Genomic DNA, 21,352 nt, shown 5'->3' with positions numbered 1-21,352 from the left:
CCACTGTTACTACAAAAAAAGCAGTGTGCAAAAACTTTTGATTTCCCTGTTCAGGGAGAAAGACGGCCATTAAGAGAAGTGCACTTTCGGAGAGAAAGACGGCTATTAAGGGAAGTGCACGTCAGGGACGGCCATCAAGGGAAAATGCACGGCAGGGACTTTTTTCAGTATCACAAAATACATCACTCATGAACAAGTAAGTCATAACATAACTGATCAGCAAGATCTAAACATCCAGAAGTGCCAGTGCACTACGAATGCTGGCCCCTCCCACGGCCAAATGCCATGGATTTGGCCGGGTTTGAGATGGCCGGTTCCAGTTTCCATTATCGCTGAAAAACAAAGTCGGCCATCTCAAACCCGGCGATCTGTGGCATTTGGCCGGCCTCAACCGTATTATCGAAACAAAAGTTGGCCGGCCATCTTTTTCGATAATACGGTTCCGGCCAGCTGTTGCGGCACCGCCAAAATAGATCGCTGGTGATCGATTTCGCCGGCGCCGTTTGATTATGCCCCTTAAAGGTATATATGAGAATGGAGTGGATATCGTATTGTTCATGAAAGAAAGTGTTTATGAACATCTTGAAAAACTGAAGGTAAACAAAGCTACGGGACCAGACTGGATCCATCCCAGGATATTGAGGGAGCTGAGAGAGGTTCTGTCAGGTCCTGTTAAAGATTTAATAAATCTTTGGAGACAGATGTTCCTGGGGATTGGAGAAGAGCAGATATCTCTTGTCACAAAAGTGGTGACAGAGAAGAAGCGAAAAACTACAGGCAGGTAAGCCTCATTTCGGTCATTGGAAAAGTAATAGAAGCTCTGCTGAAGAAAAGGATAGTGAATTTTCTAGAATCCAGTGGATTACAAGGTCCAAGGCAGCATGGTTTTTCCCAAAGGTAAATCGTGCCAAATGATTCTGATTGAATTCTTTGGGTGACCAGAGAATTGGATTTAGGACATGTTCTAGATATAATCTACTTGGATTTTGGCAAAGCCTTTGACATGATTCCTTATAGAAGGCTCTTGAATAAACTTGATAGGCTGAAGTTAGGAACCAAAGTAGTGAACTGGATTATAAACTGGTTGACAGTTGTCAGAGGGTGGTAGTTAATGAAATTCATTTGGAGGTTAAAAAAAAAAAAGGTAAGTAGTGGAGTGCCTCGAGGATCAGTACTGGGCCCAATGCTATTTAATTTATTTGTGAATGACATTGCAGGTGGGTTAGAAGGTAGTCTGTGTTTTTGCAGGTGATACCAAGATTTGCAATAGACTCGACAATGTAAAGAGGAATCTACAAAAGTTTGAAGAATGGTCTAATATTTGGTGAAGAAGTGCAGATTGATGTATGTGGGGAGGAGAAATCCAAGGGAGCTGTATGTACTAGGAGGTTAGAGGCTGATATGCACAGACAGGGAGGGGGGGGTCTTCAGCCCCCCTAACCCCCCTAGCATCTCCTCAAGCCCTGGTGGCCCAGTGGGCCATGAATCAACCCCCCCGACTTGTTGGTCTTGTGGCCCTCTTCCCCGCCCCCTGTACCTTTGTTGGACGAGGGAGATAGACTCCCTCTTCTTCTTCCATCAGCAGTGCCTTGAAAATGGTGGCGCCCTGCCCAGTGCATCACTCCATATGGTGTGATGCACTGGGCAGGGCTGGGCGCTGCCGTTTTCGAGGCGGTGCTGCTGGTAGAGGAGGGAGTCTATCTCCCTCCTCCAACAAAGGTACGGGGGGGGGGGGCAAGAGAGCTGCTAGACCACCAGGTCGGTTGGGGGGGGGGGTTGATTCGCAGCCCTCTGGGCCACTAGGGCTTTACTTGGGGGGATGCTAGGAGAGGTTAGAGGGGCTGGAGACCCACTGGATCTCCAGCCCCCCCTGAACTTGGTTTGGGGGGGACCTCCAGCCCCCATGTCGCTGGCTCGGGGTGTGGGTACTAGGCCACCAGGGTCATGCTGTCAAATAAGTGCGGGAGGATTACGCTCAGGTACAATCCTCCCACACTTCACCCTATAATCAGAGATAATAGCGCACATAAATTTGCATTTTGTTATCTCTGATCATAGGGGTTTTCGATCATCTGGCCATATGTGAGAAGTTACTTCATGTCCTTGACTGTAAATGGGATCTCACTTTTTTTCTCTTAAAAGAGCGGAATCTATCTGAAAAGCCACACAGCTGTTTGCCTCGTTTGACTACAGCAGACTTGATGTTCCAATGGTCAAGCAGACCTTAGCCAATTGGCTAGCTTCCTATATTCACTTCTGTTTTGCTCACACTGTATTCCTTTAACCAGGCATGTCAAATCCCATCAGATCCACAGCAACTACTGTGACAGCATGTGTGAAGTTGGTACTTGATCCTCCCTTTATCTTCCATTTATCACTACTATTTGGACCAGTCCTTAGAGACAGTTAATTCTGTTGAGCAGTACTCATCAACCTGTATTTAACCTATATAACTCCCATTATCTGATTAGGCTGTTTCTACACAATGGATAAATTTAACTATAAAACTGAGAGGCTCTGAGCTTTGGAGTCATCCACTTATGTGCTTGTTGACCGAAAAAGCAAAATTGCTTATATGTAGTGTGTGTTCCATAAAAGACGGAAGAAGGGATCCCTCCCACCTTGCTGAGATTTGAATTTATTCTTGACCTATGGAAATAATTGAAGGATTGAGGAGACTATTGCTCATGGGAAAGGCCATCCATGCGGAGGACTTTTACACACAGTTCTGAGCTCTGGGAGAGCTGTCCCATCCCAGCAGTGAACAATATCAACCTCTTGTGTGCATGATCATTCACGTTAAGGTAAGCAATTTTGCTGTCCATATCATGACTTTGATAAGCTTATCTCTATTGCTGTTCACCACTATCCATGTTTCTTGTTGCGATGTGCAAAATTTTGGTTTTGTATATCCTATTGTTTTAAAAATATTTGCTGGTGTGTTTTACGAATACTTTGTTTTAAAGTTGGAGGAGGAAATGCGTTTGAAGTTAGCACGGAAGGGAGCTGGCAGCGTTGTTGATCCTGAACTGAAGGAGAAAATTCGATTTGTAAGTGGATAGGTTTAGAAATAAACTTCAGTTTTACTGACATTTTTCTCTTCTAGTGATGCTGTTTTGCAGTGGGCATTCCTGAAGTATTGCAGCTAATACCAGTGTAAATTATATTTTGGGATTCTGATTTTAGGTTTTATCTGATAAACATTGATTCAACACTGCCAGTGTGAAAAAGTAGATAGTTATTTCTGGGATAAACACTGGAAAACCACCATTTCCTTTCATTCCCCCTCACTCATCCCCTGGCTTGTCTTGCATCCCGCACTTAAAATTTTATTCTTTTTCAGTGATGACTCCTAAATGACACGGATGTACATATTGGTTTCTACTGGAAGAGGTACCCTAGTAATGGTAACTGTAGCATGAAAAGACTGATCGAGAGAATTTTTTTTTGTTCTCTCTGGAACCCCTAATTAGATGAGGGGAAAACACCTACATTTAAATCAGTATATAAATCTATTGGAATAGAAGCCTTAACTATGTTAAATCTTCAACAAGATGTCATGAGAGGAGACAGGTGAAAGGTAGAGGGGAAGCCCAGAATTTCTGCAACCATCTACCCCTTCTGATCTCAGCTGTTTGTATGATTTCATTTGTCTGTCCAAATATTATAAATCTGCCCTGAGCTGTGCTGGTTTAAACATTGGGCTAAGTGGTCACCTGGGTGGCAGCTCTTCAGAGGGTGGGTAGGGGGTTGTGGGTGACAAAGAATAGGACCAGTCAAAAAAACAATGAGTTTCAATCAATGTGAACTTTTTCCAACAAGGAGGTAGTCAGTTTTCAGATAGTTTTTGGAATTGTGTATGCAAGATCATTCCGGGTAGGGGTAATGTTGAGGTGACCGTTATTGTTTTAAAGTTCGGGGAGAGGGGTAATCATTGGGTCTGAATGATATCTGATAGAGTGGAGCAAGGCTGAAAGTTCACCTAGGGTGCCTAATATCCTTTCACTGGTACTGGCCCTGTGTACTACATCAGACTGAACTTCTGGGCTTTTTAAATTTAAAAAATTTGGACTTTTCACTATACAACATTGAACCACAACACAACTCAGATTTCAGGTAGAAAATAATGTTTGAGAGAAAAAAAAGAAAAGGAACAAGAATGTACATGGCGACAGAGAAATCAGATTATTCTTTAACTACTACTACTACTACTACTTAACATTTCTAGAGCGCTACTAGGGTTACGCAGCGCTGTACAATTTAACAAAGAGAGACAGTCCCTGCTCAAAGAGCTTACAATCTAATAGACAAGTGAACGGTCGGTCCGATCGGGGCAGTCAAATTGGGGCAGTCTGGATTCACTGAACGGTAAGGGTTAGGTGCCGAACGCAGCATTGAAGAGGTGGGCTTTAAGCAAAGACTTGAAGATGGGCAGGGAGGGGGCTTGGCGTAAGGGTTCAGGAACTACCCCTAAGATTTTGGTGCTTTTACCATTAGTTTTGGATATTAAAGATTGAGCGACACAGAATATGAACCTCAGATAAGTTGCTATTATCTGGACTGTGAAAATGCATATCACATTAGGATACAATCACACAGAAAAGTTATATAAAAACACACGCAGAGATAATCAGCGATCCTAAACATAAAGTAAAACAACAGTGGAGTGACTCGGCAAGAAGCATTGGTGTCCTCAAACGGCTCAGTCAAAATCCAGACTTGAATCTGAGGTTTGAAGATTATAGTCCACACATGATCCCTAGCCAACTGGAAAAAACTTGATCTATTGTGCCAAGAAAGAATAGGCAAAAACTATACCATCCCTGTGAGTAAGATTAGTAGACACATAGCAACTTATGGCTGTAAACTATTTCAAAAGAGGCTTCCACTGGGTTTTTTTTAGTGAAGGGATGTGAAGACTTGTGCAATTAAGACTGGTTTTATATTCTTAATTACATTTTGAATATTTCTTTAATTCTTTCATGTTGAAAACGTATGTTTTGTATGTAGTAGATTTAATAATACATATTTTATAGTGCTGTTTGGTTGTACAGATTGCTGTACAGTGATAAATATTCAGGTGCATTCTATCCCTGGCCGTAGACATGTCACAATTGTAATAATTTTAGCATATTGGTCCCATTGGGGCCCAGACCTACCACTTCTTGGAACAAAGGTTGCTATTCACAGAGCAGTTGTGCATGCATATAAATAAGTGTATTTTATAATTTGTGTGTACTTGCAAATTTTGTCCTCTGTCCAACCAAACTCTGCAACTTTCTACACCTATTGGCAAAATACACACCATCGTGTCAGTGTGCATACGTCTTCTTATAATTTTATAATGGGCCATTTATGTACGTATGTGGCCACATATGCGTGAAAGTGACTTCACAAAATTACCCCTAGAATGCTCATTTTTGGCACCAAATTCCTCCAGTTGTATAAAGCTTATTTAGTTCAGGTGATTTTGGTGATCAAAGGTGTACCTCTTTTGAGTCAGATTTTTCTATACTGGAGATGATAGCTTGAATTTGTATCGTTGTATTCTTTGGACGTTTCTTTTGTGTATTTAGTTGCATATACTTTGGAAATTTTAAAGCCTATAGCAGTGAGAAGGCAAATGTGGAGCTAGTATTTTCACAGTGGAACTAAAGTCAAGAAGGAGTCCTTGATGAAGAAAATGCAGTCGTATTGGTGCTCCCAGGTTTCACACTCAAATATGCCTGACATAGCCATGTTTCGCCAAGAGTACAGGCAGCATCAGGGGCATAAAATACTGTAATAAACAACATAAAAACAAATCAGTAAAAAGTACAACTGGTCACATATAAATGAACAATTAAGAGTACAAAATTTATTTGTATCTATATTAAAAACCCATCAGGTGCTAAATGAATAAAAGTTTAATAAAATACCAAATTATTACCACTAAAATAGTGCACCAACGCTACAAGTTAAAACTGTAAAAGTAAGGCAATGAATAGATAGACAATGAATACACAGAGAATAGCTTACCCAGTTGGTGCAAACTTAAACACTCCACCAACATAGCTCACTGTAAAAAAGAAAAAAAAAATGTCTTTCAACCAAACATTTAAACTTAAATCTGGTCAGATTACAAGTAACTGTGATAGTGGACAAACAAAGAAATGCTGAAGTAGCTTACTTACGTGTGTATATTCCTGGGTCTCTTAGGAACAGTACAAACAAACTTACTTTTTTTTTAGTGGGTGAGATTCTGGGAAAGATGTTAGTCAACAACTTGATTAGACTGTGTCATCTGGCTTTAAGTACAGGGTTTTAAAAATCTCCTCTTCAAGCTAAAGTGCCCTAACTTCTTTAGCCTTTAATTATTTTGGTGCCCTCCACCCCCCCCCTTTTGTACCTTTTCTAATTGTGCTGTATGTTTTCTGAGTTGCAGAGATTTAAAATTGCACACCATACTCAAGGTGCAGTTTCAACAATGGAGCAATACAGAGGCATTATGATATTTTTTTGTTTTATTCTCCATTCTTTTACTAATAATTCCTAATGCTCTGTTTGCTTTTTTGGCTGCTGCTACCCACTGAGCAAAAGATTGCAATGTGTTGTCCATGGTGACAGCTAGATCTTTTTCCTGGATGCTACTCCTAAAGTGGCTGTAATTTGGTTGTTATTCCCAATGCGCATCACTTTTCACATGTCCAGGTTAAATCTCATCTTCTATGTGAATGCCCAGTTTTGTAAAGTTGTCCTGCAGTTTCTCTCAGTCTATATGCAGTTTATCGACTATGAATAATTTTGTCATTTGCAGGTTTGATCACCTTGCGCATCATTCATTCATTTATTGACGTATTTATATACCAGACCTAAGTGGTTTACAGTTTCATTTTGCAGGTACTGGTTCTGCCCCTAGTGGGCTCACAATCCTAAGTAGTACATTGTGCTACTGTTGTACCTGGGGCAACAGAGGGTTAAGTGACTTGCCCAGGGTCACACAGAGCTGCAGAGGGGAATGGAACCTGGTTCCCCAGGATCTCAACCCATTGCTGGCCATGAAGCAGCAGTGGGAATTGAGCCTAGTTCCTCAGGTCCGTAACCTGCTACACTAACCATTATGCCACTCCTCCACTCCATTCAATTTCCAGATCACTTATAAATTAAGTGAAAAAAGCACTGGTCCCAGTATAGATCCCTGTGGCACTCCAGTATTCTCCTTCATTGAGAGAATTGTCCATTTAACCCTACACTCTTTTCTATGTTTTAACCAATTCCCAATCCACAAAAGAATATTGCCTCCAATCCCATGGCTTTTTAACTTCCTCACGAGCTTCTCATAAGGGACTTTGTCAAAAGCTTTCTGAAAATTGGATACACTTCATCAACTGGCTTACCTTTTATACACATGTTTATTCATGCGTTCAAAAAAGTAGTGAATTGGAACATAGATACAGCCAACTAGAAGTAGAATAAAAAGGGATTGGAGTAGAGAGAGGGCTTTTTTTCTTGTTGCGCCCCTTTTTTGTGGAACACTCTACCAGAAAGTTTAAGAGCAGAAGCTAATTTTAAAATATTTAAAACTATGCTTAAGAGTCTGTATTTCCGTCAGGCATTTGACGTCTTGCTAGAGGGGGAGGTAAGAGTTTACTGAGAGAGAGCTGCATTTTTTTTAGAGACATTCTATATCGGGGAGATAGTTGTGACTGTGTTGGTTGGCTGGTTTGCTTGTGTTAGATCTTTCCTGTCTGTAATTGGAGTTCTTTTCTACTAAATAATATAGATATTTAATTTAATTGTTCACCGCCATGATCTGTACAAGCTTGACAGTGTATGAAATTGTGAAATAAACCTAAACAATTGGTAAAGCAAGACTTCCCTTGGCTCAATTTGTTTTGATTTTTGCCCCTGTAAATTGTATTCAGTAATTTTGTTTTTATAATCATTTCTACCATTTTGCCTGGCACTGACATCAGGCTTACTGGTTTATAGTTTGCCAGACCACTACATAGTAACATAGAGAGGCATAATCGAACGGCGGCGGCCATCTCCGGGGCCGGCTCCGTAAATGGGCGGAGCCAGTCGTATTTTCGAAAAAGATGGAAGGCCATCTTTTTCTTCACTATTTTCTTTTTCTGCCATCATCTACTATGTTACTATCCAGTTCATTTTCGAAAGTGATCGCCGGCCATCTCCCACGATCTCCTGAAACCGGCAAAATTGGTATAATCGAAAGTCGATTTTGGCCAGATTCAACTGCTTTCTGTTGCGGAGCCAACGAAACATCAAGGGGGCATGTCGGTAGGGTAGTGAAAGCAGGACAGGGGCGTGCTCACGAGATGGCTGTCTTCACCCAATAATGGAAAAAAAAAGCCAGGCTTGACGAGCATTTCGCCGGCTTTACCTGGTCCCTTTTTTTTCACGACCAAGCTTCAAAAAGGAGCCCCAACTGACCAAATGACCACCGGTGGGAATCGGGGATGACCCCCCCCTTACTCCCCCAGTGGTCACCAACCCCCTCCCACCCAAAAAAAACAAACAAAAAAAAAACTTTTTTGCCAGCCTCTATGCCAGCCTCAAATGTCATACCCAACTCCCTAACAAGCACGCCGTAGTCACACCTCTCCTCAAAAAACCATCACTTGACCCTACCTGCCCCTCCAACTATCGCCCCATCTCTCTCCTACCCTTCCTCTCCAAAATACTTGAGCGCGCTGTTCACAGCCACTGTCTTGATTTTCTCTCCTCTCATGCCATCCTCGACCCACTCCAGTCCGGTTTCCGCCCTCTCCACTCGACAGAAACGGCACTCTCTAAAGTCTGCAGTGACCTGCTCCTGGCCAAATCCAGAGGCCACTACTCCATCCTCATCCTCCTCGATCTTTCTGCCACTTTTGACACTGTCAATCACGATTTACTTCTCGCCACACTGGCCTCATTTGGGTTCCAGGGCTCTGTCCTCTCCTGGTTCTCCTCCTATCTCTCCCACCGCACATTCAGGGTGCACTCTCATGGATCTTCCTCCACTCCCATCCCGCTATCTGTTGGAGTTCCCCAGGGATCTGTTCTTGGACCCCTTCTCTTCTCTATCTACACCTCTTCCCTAGGCTCACTGATCTCATCTCATGGCTTCCAGTATCATCTTTACGCTGATGACACCCAGCTCTATCTCTCCACACCAGACATCACCGCAGAGACCCAGGCCAAGGTATCGGCCTGCCTATCCGACATTGCTGCCTGGATGTCCAACCGCCACCTGAAGCTGAACATGTCCAAGACCGAGCTCCTCGTCTTTCCACCTAAGCCCACTTCTCCTCTTCCCCCACTCTCTATCTCAGTTGATGGCACCCTCATCCTTCCCGTCTCATCTGCCCGCAACCTCGGGGTCATCTTCGACTCCTCCCTCTCCTTCTCTGCGCATTCGCTTCTTCCTTTTCAACATCAACAAAATTCGCCCTTTCCTCACTGAGCACACCACCCGAACTCTCGTCCACGCTCTCATTACCTCTCGCCTTGACTACTGCAACTTGCTCCTCACTGGCCTCCCACTCAGCCATCTATCCCCCTTCAATCCATTCAGAACTCTGCCGCACGTCTTATATTCCGCCAGAACCGATATACTCATATCACCCCTCTCCTCAAGTCGCTTCACTGGCTTCCGATCAGATACCGCATCCAATCCAAGCTTCTCCTCCTTACTTACAAATGCACTCACTCTGCTGCTCCTCACTACCTCTCTACCCTCATCTCCCCCTACGTTCCTGCCCGTAACCTCAGCTCACATGACAAATCCCTCCTCTCAGTACCCTTCTCCACCATTGCCAACTCCAGGCTCTGCTCATTTTGCCTTGCCTCACCCTATACCTGGAACAACCTTCCTGAATCCCTACGCCAAGCCCCCTCCCTACCCATCTTCAAATCCTTGCTTAAAGCTCACCTCTTCAATGCTGCATTCGGAACCTAACCTTTCGAACATATAGGTTGCCCCAATCTGTCTGACCTATCAGATTAACTGTACATTTGTCTTTTAGATTGTAAGCTCTTCGAGCAGGGACTGTCTTTCCATGTTAAATTGTACAGCGCTGCGTAACCCTAGTAGCGCTTTAGAAATGTTAAGTAGTAGTAGTAGTAACATCAGAAAAAACTGAAAGAGTTCCAACAATAGCACAAGACAAACAGATTAGTAATAATAAATCTGCAGTTTCATTTCGGAGTTCTTTCAATACTCTGGGGTGTATACCATCTCTCGTTCAGGTGATCTACTGCCCTTTAGTGTACGGATTTGGATTATTACGTCTTCCAGGTCCACTGAGATTTGTTTCGGTTTTTCCATATCATCCCCTTTAAATAGCGTTTCTGGTGCAGGTAGTTCCCTTACATCTTCCTCAAAGTCCAAAGCAGAGAATTAATTGTCTTTTTTTCTATGGCCTTGTCCTCCCTGAGTGTCCCTTCTTACCCTTTGATGATTTGATGTCCAACTGACTACCTGACCAGCTTTCTGCTTTTGATGTACCCCTAGGCCCAGTTTTTTCTGTTCTAGGCTGCACCTCAACAGCTAGTAAAGAAATTGTTTCAGGTTTATTGAACAGGCTTCAACATTTTGAGTCCCTATTGTCCTAGCATTATTGTTCTTGGTGAGCTTGGTAGCTAGGGATTCCCAGCTGTGAGAATAAAACGGCTTGGCCGTCCTCGGAGAACGCAAAGTTAGTCACCTGTAACAGATGTTCTCTGAGGACAGCAGGCCAAGTGTTCTTACCAGGGCTTTTTTTGAGGAGGTACTTGGGGGTACTGAGTACCGGCACCTTTTCCATTGTCTTCTAAAATTGACCCATGGTCCCCAAGTTTTAATGAAAGAGTTCAGGCCCTACACACCAATTCTGCCTTGTCATAGATTCTGTGACTGGTTGCAGGGGGCCTGACTATTGTGGGGTGGGTCCCTCAGTGATCACCCCACCCCTGAAGGCTGGCCTGGCATTTGAGTACCGGCACCTTTTTCGCTAGAAAAAGTACACTGGTTCTTACATACCCTTCCACCTCCCCTTGGACTTGAATTCTTTAGCTTTTTACAATGACTGAGGGACCCGCGCTCAAGCATCAGGCAGGAAGGCACCAGCTCATGTGTGTTGGAATGCTGCTAGAAAGTTCTTGATCTTGCAGGTTAGTGTCCACAGCAGGCTGCGTTGGATGATGTCACCCAGCTGTGAGAATAATTGGCCAGCTGTCCTTGGAGAATTTTTGCTACAGGTGGGTAACTTTGCTTTCTCCGAGGGCAAGCAGGCTGGTTGTTCTCACTGATGGGTGACGTCCACGGCAGCCCCTCCAATCGGAAACTTCACTAGCAAAGGCCTTTGCTAGCTCTCGCGCGCCATGCGCGGCCGTCTTCCCGTCCGAACCAGCTCGTGTTTGTCAGTCTTCTTTTGTCCGCGCTCGGGACGGTCGTGTTTTGCTGCCGTTTCGTGCCCCTCAAGTTGACCCTCGCGCGTCTTCGCGATTTCGCTAAAAAAAAAAGAGACCCTTGGTCTTTGTCCCTTCCCGTGTGTCCAGCTTTTCCCCCGGCATAAGTTTCCTTTCGCTTTCGGGATAGGCCTTTTTGGCCTTGGTACGGGTTTTCTCTCTCTTATTTTTGGTGCCTTTCGTCATCATCACAAATTTTGATTTCGCCGGCGTGATTTTTCTGCCCATGTCATCGAAGTCTCCCAGCGGCTTCAAGAAGTGCACTCAGTGCGCCTGGGTAATCTCGCTCACTGATAGGCACGCTTCGTGTCTTCAGTGTCTGGGGGCTGGGCACCACCCACAGGCCTGCAGTCTTTGTGCTCTTTTACAAAAGAGGACTCAGGTAGCGAGATTGGCCCAGTGGAACGTGTTGTTCTCGGGCTCTTCGTCGACAACAGCACAGGACGCATCGAGTGCATCGACATCGACAGCATTGAAGTCTTTGACCTAGGCATCGAGGCTTCGACCCTCTGCATCGTTGGTACCGAGACATCGGAAGGCTGCGTCGACGTTGGTGGTACCGGGACCTCCGCTGTTGCTGATGTCATCGGACGGTGGTGCTTCGACTGGAGTGCAGGTGAGGGCTGTCCATTCCCCTGCTGGTGGCGGTGAGCCTTCGGGTGGGTCTCCTTCTGCCCTGAGGGCTCCTGCGGTACAGCCCCCCCCAAGACCGACCTTCTTCGGCCTCGGCCCTGAGGAAGAGACAGTTGGATTCTACGTCCTCCTCGTCGGTACCAGGAAGCTCTGGTGACATGCTTCGTTTGAAGAAATCAAAGAAGCATCGACACCGGTCTCCTTCCCGCCTCGGTACCTAGAGCTCTGGGTCGCCGAGGGAGTCGGCACCCAGTAGGCATCGGCACCGGTAGGATCGCTCACCCTCTGTTCAGGAGGTGTCGATGCGCTCCACCTTGGACAGCCCGGAACCGCCTCCACGCCCGGAACAGACTCTGACATCGACGCCTGCATTGGCTTCCCAGTCTTTCTCCACAGCCGCTCTGCACGAGAGTCTCCGGGCCGTTCTTCCAGAGATTCTGGGAGAGCTGTTGCGCCCTTCTCCTCCGGTACCGGGGGTGCTTGCGCCACCGGTACCGTCGAGCGAGGCGACGGCTGGCCCTTTGCCCGGGGTGAGGTCTCCGACATCTGTTCCGCTTGCGGTACCGGCTGCGGCCGCCTCCCAGGAAGACTCCCCCACGTCGGTGGAAGGAGCTTCGCCGGTGCTGGCGAGGGAGTCTACCTCTCCGCGCTCCCACCGTGGCCGTGTTTCCACAGAGTCGAGTCGGGCACGGCTTCAGACGCAGGTTCATGAACTTGTGTCTGATACTGATGGTGAGGCCTCATGGGAGGAGGAGGAGGACATCAGATATTTCTCTGACGAGGAGTCTGATGGCCTTCCTTCTGATCCCACTCCCTCCCCTGAAAGGCAGCTTTCTCTTCCCGAGAGTCTGTCTTTCGCGGCCTTTGTCCGGGAGATGTCTACGGCCATCCCCTTCCTGGTGGTCGTGGAGGATGAGCCCAGGGCTGAGATGTTTGAGCTCTTGGACTATCCTTCTCCACCTAAGGAAGCGTCCACAGTACCCATGCATCATGTCCTAAAAAAGACATTGCTGGCGAACTGGACCAAGCCTCTAAGTAATCCCCACATTCCCAAGAAGATCGAATCCCAGTACCGGATCCATGGGGACCCAGAGCTGATGCGCACTCAGTTGTCTCACGACTCTGGTGTGGTGGATCTGGCCCTAAAGAAGGCTAAGAGTTCTAGGGAGCATGCTTCGGCGCCCCCGGGCAAGGACTCCAGAACCTTAGACTCCTTTGGGAGGAAGGCCTACCATTCTTCTATGCTCGTGGCCAAGATTCAGTCCTACCAGCTCTACACGAGCATCCACATGCGGAACAATGTGCGGCAGTTGGCGGGCTTGGTGGACAAGCTCCCTTCTGAGCAAGCCAAGCCGTTTCAGGAGGTGGTCAGGCAGCTGAAGGCGTGCAGAAAATTCCTGGCCAGAGGGGTATATGATACCTTTGATGTTGCGTCCAGGGCCGCTGCTCAAGGTGTGGTGATGCGCAGACTCTCATGGCTGCGTGCCTCCGACCTGGAGAATAGAATCCAGCAGCGGATTGCGGACTCCCCTTGCCGAGCGGACAACATTTTTGGAGAAAAAGTCGAACAGGTGGTAGAACAGCTCCACCAGCGGGATAACGCTTTCGACAAATTCTCTCGCGGCAGCCTTCAGCATCTACCTCTTCAGGTAGACGTTTTTATGGGGGAAGGAGGACTGCTCCCTACTCTTCTGGTAAGCGTAGGTACAATCCTCCCTCTCGACAGCCTGCGGCCCAGGCTAAGCCCCAGCACGCTCGCTCTCGTCAGCAGCGTGCACCTCAGCAAGGCCCCACAGCTCCCCAGCAAAAGCAGGGGGCGAGCTTTTGACTGGCTCCAGAAGAGCATAGCTGATGTCAAGGTGTCCGTGCCGGGCGATCTGCTGGTCGGGGGGAGGTTGAAAGTTTTTCACCAAAGGTGGCCTCTCATAACCTCCGACCAGTGGGTTCTCCAAATAGTCCGGCAAGGATACACCCTCAATTTGGCCTCGAAGCCTCCAAATTGCCCACCGGGAGCTCAGTCCTTCAGCTTCCAGCACAAGCAGGTACTTGCAGAGGAACTCTCCGCCCTTCTCAGCGCCAATGCGGTCGAGCCCGTGCCACCCGGGCAAGAAGGGTTGGGATTCTATTCCAGGTACTTCCTTGTGGAAAAGAAAACAGGGGGGATGCGTCCCATCCTAGACCTAAGGGCCCTGAACAAATATCTGGTCAAGGAAAAGTTCAGGATGCTTTCCCTGGGCACCCTTCTTCCCATGATTCAGCAAAACGATTGGCTATGCTCTCTGGACTTAAAGGATGCTTATACAAACATCCCGATACTGCCAGCTCACAGACAGTATCTTCGATTTCGTCTGGGATCACATCACTTCCAGTACTGTGTGCTACCCTTTGGGCTCGCCTCTGCGCCCAGAGTGTTCACGAAGTGCCTAGCTGTGGTAGCAGCAGCGCTTCGCAGGCTCGGAGTGCACGTGTTCCCTTCTCGACGATTGGCTGGTGAAGAACACTTCCGAGGCAGGAGCTCTACAGTCCATGCAGATGACTATTCGACTCCTGGAGCTACTAGGGTTTGTGATAAATTACCCAAAGTCCCACCTTCTCCCAGTACAGAGACTCGAATTCATAGGAGCTCTGCTGGATTCTCGGACAGCTCGTGCCTATCTCCCGAAGACGAGGGCCAACATTCTGCTGTCCCTCGTCTCCCGGGTACGAGCGTCCCAGCAGATCACAGCTCGGCAGATGTTGAGATTGCTTGGCCACATGGCCTCCACAGTCCATGTGACTCCCATGGCTCGTCTTCACATGCGATCTGCTCAATGGACCCTAGCTTCCCAGTGGTTTCAGGCTGCTGGGGATCTAGAGGACGTGATCTACCTGTCCACGAGTTTTCTCAAATCCCTGTACTGGTGGACGATTTGGGCCAATTTGACTCTGGGACGCCCTTTCCAAATTCCTCAGCCAGAAAAGGTGCTGACTACGGATGCGTCTCTCCTGGGGTGGGGAGCTCATGTCGATGGACTTCACACCCAAGGAAGCTGGTCCCTCCAGGAACGCGATCTGCAGATCAGTCTCCTGGAGTTACGAGCGGTCTGGAACGCTCTGAAGGCTTTCAGAGATCGGCTGTCCCATCAAATTATCCAAATTCAGACAGACAACCAGGTTGCCATGTATTACATCAACAAGCAGGGGGGCACCGGATCTCGCCCCCTGTGTCAGGAAGCCGTCAGCATGTGGCTCTGGGCTCGCCGTTACGGCATGTGGCTCCAAGCCACATATCTGGCAGGCGTAAACAACAGTCTGGCCGGCAGGTTGAGCAGGATTATGGAACCTCACTAGTGGTCGCTCAGTTCCGGAGTAGTGCGCCAGATCTTCCAAGTGTGGGGCACCCCCTTGGTAGATCTCTTTGCATCTCGAGCCAACCACAAGGTCCCTCAGTTCTGTTCCAGACTTCAGGCCCACGGTCGACTGGCATCGGATGCCTTCCTCCTGGATTGGGGGGAAGGTCTGCTGTATGCTTATCCTCCCATACCTCTGGTGGGGAAGACTTTGTTGAAATTCAAACAAGACCGGGGCACCATGATTCTGATTGCTCCCTTTTGGCCGCGTCAGATCTGGTTCCCTCTTCTTCTGGAGTTGTTCTCCGAAGAACCGTGGAGATTGGAGTGTTTTCCAACCCTCATCACACAGGACGAAGGGGCGCTTCTGCATCCCAACCTCCGGTCTCTGGCTCTCACGGCCTGGATGTTGAGAGCGTAGACTTTGCCTCTTTGGGTCTGTCAGAGGGTGTCTCCCGTGTCTTGCTTGCTTCCAGAAAAGATTCCACTAAGAGGAGTTACTTCTTTTTATCGAGAAGGTTTGCTGTCTGGTGTGACAGCAAGGCCTTAGATCCTCGCTCTTGCCCTACACAGACCCTGCTTGACTACCTTCTGCAGTTGTCTGAGTCTGGTCTCAAGACCAACTCTGTAAGGGTTCACTTTAGCGCAATCAGTGCATACCATTACCGTGTGGAAGGTAAGCCGATCTCAGGACAGCCTTTAGTTGTTCGCTTCATGAGAAGTTTGCTTTTCTCAAAGCCCCCTGTCAAACCTCCTACAGTGTCATGGGATCTCAATGTCGTTCTCACCCAGCTGATGAAACCTCCTTTTGAGCCACTGAACTCCTGCCATCTGAAGTACTTGACCTGGAAGGTCATTTTCTTGGTGGCAGTTACTTCAGCTCGTAGAGTCAGTGAGCTTCAGGCCCTGGTAGCCCAGGCCCCTTACACCAGATTTCATCATAATAGAGTAGTCCTCCGCACTCACCCTAAGTTCTTGCCGAAGGTAGTGTCGGAGTTCCATCTGAACCAGTCAATTGTCTTGCCAACATTTTTTCCCCATCCTCATTCCTGCCCTGCTGAACGTCAGCTGCACACAATGGACTGCAAAAGAGCATTGGCCTTCTATCTGGAGCGGACACAGCCCAACAGACAGTCCGCCCAATTGTTTGTTTCTTTTGATCCCAACAGGAGGGGAGTGGCTGTGGGGAAACGCACCATATCCAATTGGCTAGCAGATTGCATTTCCTTCACTTACGCCCAGGCTGGGCTGGCTCTTGAGGGTCATGTCACAGCTCACAATGTCAGAGCCATGGCAGCGTCAGTGGCCAACTTGAAGTCAGCCACTATTGAAGAGATCTGCAAAGCTGCGACGTGGTCATCTGTCCACACATTCACATCTCATTACTGCCTGCAGCAGGATACCCGACGCGACAGTCGGTTCGGGCAGTCAGTGCTTCAGAATCTGTTCGGGGTTTAGAATCCAACTCCACCCTCCTAGGCCCATGTTTTATTCTGTTCCAGGCTACACTCTCTGTTAGTTGGATAAGTTTTTAGGTCAATCTCAGTTATGTCCTCGCTGTTGCGAGGCCCAATTGACCATGTTTGTTGTTTTGAGTGAGCCTGGGGGCTAGGGATACCCCATCAATGAGAACAAGCAGCCTGCTTGTCCTCGGAGAAAGCGAATGCTACATACCTGTAGAAGGTATTCTCCGAGGACAGCAGGCTGATTGTTCTCACAAACCCGCCCGCCTCCCCTTTGGAGTTGTGTCTTCCCTTGTCTTTGTCTTGCTACTTACGGGACTGACGAACACGAGCCGGTTCGGGCGGGAAGACGGCCGCTCATGCGCGGTGCGCATGGGCGCGCGAGAGCTAGCAAAGGCCTTTGCTAGTGAAGTTTCCGATTGGAGGGGCTGCCGTGAACGTCACCCATCAGTGAGAACAATCAGCCTGCTGTCCTCGGAGAATACCTTCTACAGGTATGTAGCATTCGCTTTACTGATAGATACTTTGCTAAGTTTAGCTATTCAAATAAGCATTGAACCTGAGCTTGTTCAAGATAATGTGGGATAGAAATGTCATAATAATTTTTTAAAGAGAATTGTTTGGGGTCTTTTTTTAAAACATATGTTATTGAAGTAATCTCACCTGAGTCAGTTTTGATTAGCCTGATCTCATGGCCAGCTATGCTTAAATCAACATATGACGAAGTCTTAAGCTTTGTTAGTGGGGGAGCCCTAGTCTCATACTACTGCAATCTGTATGCATCCCTTGATGCAAACCGTGGTACTTAAAATTTGCAAATTATTATGTATAGGTGGAAGAGGAGCCAGAAGAGTGTTATTGCATCTTCCTTGCTATGGGGAAAGTGATTTTATAAATAAAAAAAAATAAGACCATTTATATTTTAACATTTTGTTTGTATTTTGATATCCTTTAATAGCCAGAAAGATGTATTATCAATGTATGAATTATGCTGTACTTTAATTGTTGTGATGCAGTCAGAGGACTATTTACATGTTAACCAGTTAAAACGTGTATTGTAAAATAGTTTATATGTGCCTACTTCATGTATTCCTTTCTTGCTGTTAACCATGAGTGGATTGGACAATGGGAACATTCCTTAAAATTCTTTTCAAGTAAAGGGGAGAAGACAAGATGGCGTCTGAGAGAGGAGACGTGTTTTGAGAGCTCCTGAAGTCCACTGTGAAAGCTCCACAAGAGAAATACTTTCCCTTTTTGAATGGGGAAAAGGAAGGGAGAAACCGGGGCAAAAGCCTCCTCTAACCCCTGTGGAAATTCCACTCTTCGGCAGCCGACGCTAGAAGTTTTCGGAGTCCAAACACTGGGAATGCAGGCGCCTGCTACGATTTGATCCTCGCTAGAGCAGGAGGACCTCAGCATTGAAGCGGTCTCGTTAAGCCAGCCTCTACAAGCAGCTCCCCCGAGACCAGGAAGCAGAACGGCGTCGACAGAAGAGCAGCGGAGTGACTCCTCCTAAGTGGGTACGTCTACTCAGGCAGCTAGAGCAGTTCCTGCCGGTTCCTCAACGCCAGAGGAGGTAACAAATGCTGGAAATGTGAGAGTTTATAACTCTGCCCTTTCCCCCATTCTACTACTACTACTACTATAAATCATTTCTATAGCGCTACCAGTCGTACGCAGCGCTTCACAATTGAACATGAAGAAAAGACATGCCATTCTGAGCACTGCTTCCTCGGGACTCGAGGTAAAACAAAAGCCAGCTGTAGTAACTATGGAAGTTCTGTGGGAAGCTATTCAGGCTTTGAACACATCATTCCTACAGGTAACAAACTTATTGAAACAAGAAATGTCTGATTTGAAACAATCTCATTATTCTTTATCTGTGAGAGTTCAAGTCCAAGAAGAAAGATCTGAACAGTTGAGTGGTGATATTAATAAATTACAAGACGCTATAGGAACACTTATTCAAGAAAGAGACGACATGGTTAAGAAATTGGAATACTTAGATAATCAGATGAGGAGAAATAACTTGAGGTTCTTTAATTTTCCTAAATCACCGTTGATTACTTCTGTTGAGATGCTGAAAAAATATTTTACTGAAGTATTGGGAGTTCCGAAGGAAGCATTACCACCTATTGTAAAAGCTCAATATATTTCTGGAATTAGAACTGCTCCGACGGAACCTCAACCGGGTTTACATTTTTTTTTTAATTTTTTAATTTATGAATTTTTCAATTTTATACAAGTATAACACTTGTTACAGAAAAACAGCCAATCGTAAATATTTAAAGCAACAAATTTAAACAGGAAATAAATTTAACAGCTTTATTAGACCTCAAATAAGAGGGGGGAGTTTCAAATCAGTGGAGATTTAAAGATACTATTACAGAAATATACATAATCCGGTCTATGTGTGTAATTCGTCCCTCGTCATTTTACTAAATCTGCATGCAGTTGTTTCATATCCAGAAAGGATTTCAGCTGTTCTGGGTCATAAAATACATACTTTATCCCACTAAGCTTGACCAGGCATTTGCAAGGATATGCTAACAGAAATGAGCCACCTAACTTAAGGACATCCTGTTTCATTACCAAAAATAATTTTCTTCGTTCTTGAGTTACCTTAGTAACATCCGGAAATATCCACAATTTAGTTCCATAAAACGGTACCTTTGAATATTTAAAGTACAACTTTAATATTGTATTAAAGTCTTGCTCAAACACCAGGGAAACCAAAAGGGTAGCCCTTTCCGGGACAATTTCAATAGATTGTTCTAGAATTGCTGACAGATTGTTAAGATCTATACCATCCACTCCAAGACCATCTTTATTTCCTTCTTTTCCACCTAATCTTGTTGGCAAATAATATATTTTATTTATAGGTGGAATAAGTTCTTGAGGTATTTTCAGATTTTCCAACAAGTATTTTTTAAATAGGTCAATAGGTGTCTTGCCAGGAATTTTAGGAAAATTCAGCACTCGGAGGTTTAGTCTTCTATTGAAGTTCTCCATCTGTTCAATTTTTTTATGCATAGCCAACTCGTTTTTTATCACCGTCATTTTAAATTCTTGCAATTGAACAACATCTTTTTTTAGGTCTTTAACTTGTATAGTCAAATCTTCTTTCACCGTTCCTAGATTTTTCACCATATCTTCAAATTTCAGGGATAAAGTATTTACCTTTTCTGAGGTATTTTGAAGAGTTGAATCAATTTTACCCAGCATCAGCCATATCCTCTCCAAATTCACCTCTGGAGTTGTTCCAGGTCCCTCAGACACAGGGACTTCTCTTTCTCGGCTTCTTTCTCGTGGCAAGGGGTCTCCGCTCGCTGGCTCCTTAATCGCCACCACGGGGTCTCGGGATCCTGCTCCCCCTACCATCACAGAAGCCGGACATGGAGGGCAGCTTGATTGCGGAGGCAGGGATAGTGATGTTTCAAGGCCCAATAGGGGATCCGCTCCACCAGATACCCCTAGAACAGGCAGCCCCGTCTCTAATCTCTGAGACGAACGCGAAAGGAAGGGCTCGATGCTGCCTTGAAGTGGGGAGGAAGAAGCTGCGGGTAGCGGGGGAAGCCTCACCGCTCCTTTCCGCTTTGTATGCGGCATTTTGCAACAGAGGAATCAGTCTCACTCGTGTAGCAGGGAGCTCCCTTCCCAGACGCGATCACACATCCGCCATCTTGGAAACGCCCCCTCAGCTTTTCTCAACCAGGTTTAAATTTAGCGGAATTTCTGGAAAGTTCTCGAAGTAATAACTGAACGGACAATTCTCATTGTAACTTTTGCTTTTGAAACAGACAGAAATAATATACTTCGATTATACTTTAGATATATATCTACACAATTTCTTGGAGCTAAAATACAAATATTTCCTGACTTAAATAAGGATACTCAAAAAAGAAGAAGGGAATTCATGGGTTTGAAACCAAGAACTCTCACTTTGGGTGGAACTTTTCTCTTAAAATTTGCATGTAGATGTTTAGTATCCTTAAATTTGATTGATTATGTTTTTTTTTGACCCTAAGAAAATGCAGGACTTTATAATATCTAAAGAATGGGGTGGTGGCTCTACCCTGAATGCTCAAACAGATTAAAATGCTGAATATCATTTGCAGGTGTCTGTACTCCCCCCTCTTAGGTTGAAATTTATTAGTATTCTTCTATTTTTCTATAATTTTTCCTTGTATCTTGTCTTTCATTGTGGAAGAAGTTATTAGTTCTTATTTCCTCACCTTGTTTAAAGGAGAAATGTCTTGTAATTTTAAGTTTTCTAAATCTCAGTGCATTTATGTAATGTGAATGTAGTAATGAAACATATAAATAAATAATAATAAAAAAAAAACGAAGAAGCATTCTTTTGAAGTTTCTCACCAGAGAAAATCATGAGTATTGTGTTAATCAGTAATGCTCTTTATTATTATGTTGCCTGGCATGTTTCCTTTTGCTCTTCCTTATCTTCTTCCTCCATTTGGGCTTCCGGTTCCATCAAAA

At 45.7% G+C, this 21,352-nt stretch overlaps 1 protein-coding gene across 1 annotated transcript in view; it reads left to right on the top strand.

The window, feature by feature from the left end:
* The window catches only part of TDRD5 (tudor domain containing 5), a 158,198-nt gene that overhangs the window by 66,759 nt on the left and 70,087 nt on the right, over nt 1–21,352 (top strand). The window contains exon 5 of the mRNA XM_030208004.1: nt 2,967–3,050. Within this exon, the coding sequence (XP_030063864.1) occupies nt 2,967–3,050 (84 nt within the window). The remainder of the gene's footprint in view (nt 1–2,966; nt 3,051–21,352) is intronic.

This window comes from Microcaecilia unicolor, chromosome 6 (genome assembly GCF_901765095.1).
Source record: "Microcaecilia unicolor chromosome 6, aMicUni1.1, whole genome shotgun sequence".
In the NCBI taxonomy this organism is placed as follows: domain Eukaryota; kingdom Metazoa; phylum Chordata; class Amphibia; order Gymnophiona; family Siphonopidae; genus Microcaecilia; species Microcaecilia unicolor.
This window is presented reverse-complemented; position numbering and strand designations above follow the sequence as displayed.